The sequence below is a fragment of the Tupaia chinensis genome, unplaced genomic scaffold, assembly GCF_000334495.1.
Source record: "Tupaia chinensis unplaced genomic scaffold, TupChi_1.0 Scaffold145519_1, whole genome shotgun sequence".
Classification (NCBI taxonomy): Eukaryota; Metazoa; Chordata; class Mammalia; order Scandentia; family Tupaiidae; genus Tupaia; species Tupaia belangeri.
In genome coordinates this window covers 1549627-1556125 of record NW_006205376.1, presented here as the reverse complement: position 1 = coordinate 1556125, position 6499 = coordinate 1549627, and the positions used below count along the sequence as shown (strand labels likewise).

Here is a 6499-nt window from a genome sequence, read left to right as displayed (position 1 = left end):
TATATATATATATATTTAAAGGTTTTTGCCATAGGGGACTCACCAGAGAGAGACAGAGACAGTGACAGGGAAAGTGAGAAATGTAACGACTAATCAATAAGAGAGTATAAATGTCTATCCCCTTGGCTCAATTCAGAACGACTCTAAAGGAAAGCCCCAGCTACAGAGCCCCCAGTGGGATCGCCTGAGGTCTGGGTTGCAATGTTCGTGATTCAACAACCCTACCGCTCCACCTTGCTTCCTTCACTCCATTACAGGGGTCGTCCTCAATAACATCCCATTAATCCTCCTGCACACACATTTCCAACTCGGAATCCAGGGAACTCAACCGAAGACAACTGGTTAGTGACAGTGATCCTAGGAATCTGATTCTAAAACGGGATTGGAAGCCAGGTCACCTGCCAGCCAGCTGCCAATGAGAACCCGTTCCAGGTGAGTGGCGTACTCACAGCACCTGGCACGCTGTGGGGCTGTGGTTACTAATTCGAATCCACTCGTTTGAAGCTGTGTCTCGGTTGTTTATAAACATACGAATAAATAAAACCTGGAGCTCTTTTATTTATCTCATGGAAGTTTCTCTCGCCAAAGCTTGAGCAAGATCGCCACCTCCTGGAGCCATGAATGAGCGCGGGCGACTGAGGGGCGCTCATTCCGCGGACGAAGCCGCAGAACGCCAACTCCCTCTCTCCATGAAGTTAGCCAGTTCCTAATCCTTCTCTACTGTGTAAGCAGGCTTTTGCATAGAACCAAGACTTCAAAGAACTTGCAATCACAATAGTTTTACGTCCACATTTAAATGAAAGTTAGCACTTGTGGAGCACTTTCGTAATCCTCCCAAGTGCCTATGCAGTAGGAACTACTGTCAGAAATAGTCCACATTGAGAGTGAGGAAATGAGGATCAGGGGACCTAAAAGTGCCCGGGCTGCCGGTGAAGTCCGCGCGTGAATACTCAAAACTGCAGGTAACATAGGTCCGGTAACTAAGCAACCGCCTCTCGCTCTCCCCGAGCATGCGCAGAAAAACACGGAGGCATTCTCACCCCGCTCCCTCCCCAGACGCGTAGAAGGCGGGCTCGGAGTGGGGCGGGGCCTCGCACGTCCCAGCGTTCCTTTCGTGCCGCCAAGATGGCGGCGCCCGTGCTGCGGTGCTTTTGTCGGGGTTCGTGGTCGGGTCCCCGGGGCCCGTCAGGAGTCTTGCGTCCAGGGCTGCGTAAAGCCCACTCGGGCGCGCAGGGGCTACTCGCGGCGCAGAGGGCTCGGGGTCTATTCAAGGAGTTCTTCCCGGAGAGGGGGACGAAGATAGAGCTCCCGGAGCTCTTCCATCCGGGCACGGCGGGTTACTCGCCCCAGACTATTTACTGCGGCTTCGACCCCACGGCCGACTCACTTCACGTGGGGCACCTGCTTGCGCTGCTGGGCCTCTTTCACTTCCAGCGAGCCGGCCACAATGTGATTGCACTGGTCGGAGGCGCCACAGCGCGCCTGGGAGACCCCAGCGGCCGCACCAAGGAGCGCGAGGCGCTGGACTCGGATCGCGTAGAAGCGAACGCGCGCGCCCTCCGCCAAGGGATCGAGGCGCTGTCAGCTAATCACCAGCAGCTCTTCAGTGATGGGAAGACCTGGGGCAGCTTCACGGTGCTGGACAACTCGGCCTGGTACCAGAAACAGCACCTGGTGGACTTCTTGGCAGCAGTGGGTGGCCACTTCCGCATGGGCACGCTGCTGAGTCGTCTGAGCGTGCAGACTCGGCTCAAGAGCCCCGAGGGCATGAGTTTGGCGGAGTTCTTTTACCAGGTGCTACAGGCCTATGACTTCTACTACCTGTTCCAGCGTTACGGATGCCGGGTCCAGCTGGGCGGGTCTGATCAGCTGGGCAACATCATGTCTGGATATGAGTTCATCCACAAGTAAGCGGCCTTAGAACCTGGAGAAATCCTGGGTCTCAGTAACTTTTACACGGGTATCTGTGACTCGCTATAAGGATGGGAAATGCTTTCCTTCGTTCAAGCCCTTAGCAGTTTCATCCCCATTAAGGGTCTGTACCAGCATTGACAGCGTTGGCTAGTGAGAACACAAGGGCTGAATTAAGAATATTTATGAGTGAGCTGAAGGAAGCAGACTACTAGTCAGGATTCAGACTGTCATGTTTTACTTCCCCAAAGTCATCTTTACTCTGTAATTTAGAAGTTGCTTTTTTTTGTTGTTTATATTTGACAGCAGCAGGGCCTCCTGTAGTAGTTTTTGCTTTAGCTCTGCCTCCTCCAGGAAGCTAATTTTAGTCCTTGGTTGGCATCTCTAAGTATTTGACAAGTAATGTAGATTTAATGGCATCTTCTTTCAAAAGATAAAGTACAGGGCTAACCGGTGTGCTACAGAGCAAAACTCAATTTTTAAAACATTCTTAGTGTCTCTTCCTAGTTTCTCCTTTACCCCCTTCTCGCCTCTTCCTACCTAGCCTTTCAAAATGTTTAGTTCCTAGTTATACTGTGTATCTCCTGGGTCTTTCAGAACCACAGGTACAATTGCTGTTCAGAATGACAGATGGGAAAATAAGGTGGGTGCGGTAAAAATAAGGACAGAGAGCTAGCAAGCAGATGGAGTGGTGGTTAAGGCACTGGACTCCCATGTGGTCTACCATGGTTCAAGTCCTGGACCAAGGAACTTGAAAATTACACTGGGGATGTGTGCAAGTGTGCTCAAAATCCCAGGAGGAGAATGAAGGAGAAGGGACTGTGGCATGGCCTTCTCCCAGGGGGTGATTTCCCAGTTTCCTTCTCTCGGTCTCTCACTGGCCGTCCGCGTGCCTTATGGCAAAAACCTTACCAAAAAATAAATAAATAAAAAGGAAGGATAAGCACCTAGATTTCTTTTTGTTTTTTCTTTTTTTTTTTTTTTTTTTTACTTTTTTTTGGGGGGAGGAGGTTTTTGCTATAGGGCGCTTGCGCTCGCCAGACAGACAGAGAGACAAAGAGACAGAAAGCGAGAAATCACCTCCCAGGAGGGATGGCCATGCAGCAATCCCTTCTCCTCCATTCTCTTCTCGGGATCTTGGGCACGCACACACACACGCCCAGAGTGAGTTTTAAGCCACCGGGTCTGGGACACGAACTGTGGTCAACTAAATGGGAATCCAGCGACATAGCCATTACACTAACTGCTAGTCCCAAGGTTAAGTAAGTTTTCTTAGAGCAAGTAATAAGACTTGAAATCTGAAGGACGACCGGTGGAAGGAAGCTACCAGTACTTGTGCTTGAAGCGCATCATGACATTTATGTTAATGCACAGGTTGACTGGAGAAGACGTATTTGGAATCACAGTCCCTCTGATTACCAGTACTACAGGAGCAAAGCTGGGGAAGTCTGCTGGCAATGCCGTTTGGCTAAACAGAGACAAGACATCTCCGTTTGAATTGTATCAGTTCTTTGTCAGGCAGCAAGACGATTGCGTGGAAAGGTGAGTTCTTACCCAGTGGACTGAGAAAAGTTAGTGTCCTAAGTTCATGATACAATTTTAGTCATTGATTTCTCTGTATGTTCCATGGTTTTGTTTGTTCCCAGTGTTTTTCACTTAGATTCTATTTAAAGTAGTTAAACCATGATGACATCACAGAACACTGTAAATATTATTAGTGATTTATTTATTCAGTTCTTCCATGAGTAAGAGACAGAGAGCAAACACACTGCCCCCCACCCCCAACACGATCTTAAGGCTGGAATCTACTTCATGTGCCCTGCTTACTCAGGGCGGTCTCCAAACTTCAACCAGAAGCTTGCTACAGAGCAAAAATCAATTTTTAACATTCTTAGTGTCTCTTCCTAGTTTCTCCTTTACCCCCTTCTCTCCTCTTCCTACCTAGAAGCCTTCCCAGGTGGGATTGCCTTTCAGAGCAGTTCCATTTTACTCCAGCACCACTGTCTGGCTCCCTCCCCCGGAAAGTTGTCATCTTAACTGTGTTTTGAAGTTGAACAGTTTTTGGTGGTTCATACAGAAAATCACTGTGGGTGACTAGAAAACTGAGGCCAAGTTTCTTATCTGTATCCAAAAAGTGCTTGGGATTTTATTGCTTGTTTAGTCTAGCTTTTTTTTTTTTTCACTCCTTTCACCCTAAACTTCACTGCCCTTATTTTCCTTTTGTCTCTTCCAAATATGACTCAAAGGTACCTTTTCTTTAATGTTGCATAAGACACCTTAAAGATCTTAAAAATGGTTTTATTGGCCCAGTAGGTGGCATGGAGGTTAAGGTGGCTGGATTTCACATGGCTGATTGTACAGTTCAAGTCCTGGACCCAGAAACTTGAAAACCATGCTGGACATATGTGCATGTATGCCCAAAATCCTGAGAGGAGAATGGAGGAGAAGGGATTATGGCATGGCCATCCCCAGTAAGGGTGATTTCTCAGTTTCCCTCTCTGTCTCTCTTTGGCAAGTGTATTTTCCCTATAACGAAAACCTTAAAAAATGGTTTTATTAATTTACATTGTCTTAAACTCTTAGAATATAAATTAATGAGAAAACAAATATACCTCCAATAAAGAGGAAGTGAAACAAATATTTTGATACTACTATCTCATCAATCTAGGAATAATTCTTTTTTTTTACACACACAAAAAAAATTATTGGCAGAGGGCACATATGCTCACCAGAGAGAGAGAGAGAAAGAACACTCCCAACAGGGTATGGTCATATTTCAGTCCTTTTTCCTACATTTCTCTATTGCCTCAGGATTTTGGATATGCATATGCATGTGCCTGGCATGTTTTTTAAGCTGCCAGGGTTGGGATGCAGAGTGCGTCAGCCATCTGGGGTCTGGCTCCCAATGCATAACATTTAACCTCTGTGCTATAGGCCAGCCCTAGAAGTAATTCTTTAAGTTTTAAAAATATTTAAGACTTTCTTACAAAACATTATAATACCGTATTGACAAATCAAGGAGAGCTACACACATAGGAGAGTTATACTATGTTCATAGTACAGAAAGTTATATTTCTCTATATATTCACATACTCAGTGCAGTCCCAGCCATATTGAAACAGGCTTTTCTTGTGGAACTTGACAAGCTCATTCTAAGATTTACATGAAAATAATCAGCTATGCTGCAGTCCCACACACACCCACTTGTTTTTCAAGTCACAGGGTCCAGTCTTGAGCCATAAAGTTGGTCATGTGAGATTCAGCTGCCCTAACCTCCATGCCACCCACTGACCCAAGAAAGATTCCTTTTTTTTATATGAGCATTTTTTAATATTTTTCAAGTAAGTGTTTATTTAAGTTTATTATTATTTTAATTTGCTATAGGGCATGCACGCTCCCCAGAAAGAGAGACATGGAAAGTGAGAAAACAAGCTTTCAGGTCCAGGACTCCAACCATGTCTATGTGGAAGTCTAGGGCCCTAATCACCATACCACCTCCTGGCCCCCAAGAAAGCTTCTTAAAATAGTTCACAAAGATTAATAATTTAGATTAAATTAGGATAAAGATCTATTGTTCATCAAAAGTCACCATTAAGAGTGGGAGAACATGTTTTCAATATGTGTATTTAACTTATAAACAGACTGTATTGAAACTACTAGAAAGTGGGCCACCAGTTGACTTGGTGGCTGAGACTCTGGATCCCACAGGGCCAACTTTGCAGTTTGAGTCTTGGACTAGGCAGCCTGAAAAAAAAAACCAACAAAACAAAACAAAAACAATGAGCATATTTGTGTGCATGCCCAAAATCCTATGAGGAGAAGGGATTGCAGTGTGGGCCACCACCACCACTTCCCTGAGGCAATTTTTCACTTTCTCTCTTTCTCGTCTCTTTCTGGTGATGCATGTGTCTTATGGCAAAAATATCTAAAATAATAATAATAAATACTACAAAGAATTTATTGGGCCAACCAGTTGGCATGCTGGTTAAAACAACTGGATCCCACATGGCTGACTGCGCAGTTTGAGTCCTGGCTCCAGCGACTTGAAACGCAAGACGTGTGTGCGTGCATGCCCAAAATCCCAAGAGAAGAGACTATGGTATGGCCATCACCCCCACCCCCGAGGGGTGCTTTCTCACTTTCTTTTTCTGTCTCTTTCCAGTGAACACATAGGAAAGGCCTTAGGTTCACGTTCTGGAACCTCCCTGAGCACACCAGGCCAGCACGTGCATGTGTCTGTGGTCTGAGCCAGCTAAGACTAGGGGTAGATTCCAGTGTGAATACCCTGTTGGAAGTACTTATTGTATCTCTGTCACTTTCTTTCTCTCATGGGTGAAGTAAATCTTAAAAAACTTAAAAACACATTTGGGAAGGATGCACACAAATTTAGTTAGTGTTTATCTCCAGGGTTAAGGAAGGGAAGATGTTGAGGCTGGAGCCTTCATCTAGCTCTGTTTTTTTCCTTTTAAAAAATTGTTTAATGTTTATTTCTTCCATGAGCGAGAGAGAGAAGGCGACACCACCCTTAGCAGTGTCTTGACTACCTCTGTCTCAGCTGGCCCCGGGTAATGAGCACACATGCGTCTGG

The 6499-nt window shown here is 45.8% G+C and overlaps 1 protein-coding gene across 1 annotated transcript in view; it reads left to right on the top strand.

Annotated features, from left to right (window-relative positions):
• The first annotated feature begins 1092 nt into the window (after nt 1-1092).
• YARS2 (tyrosyl-tRNA synthetase 2) overlaps nt 1093-6499 on the top strand; it is a 13550-nt gene continuing 8143 nt past the window's right edge. The window contains exons 1-2 of the mRNA XM_006168089.3: nt 1093-1907; nt 3286-3453. Of these exons, the coding sequence (XP_006168151.1) occupies nt 1126-1907; nt 3286-3453 (950 nt within the window). The 5' untranslated portion in view covers nt 1093-1125. The remainder of the gene's footprint in view (nt 1908-3285; nt 3454-6499) is intronic.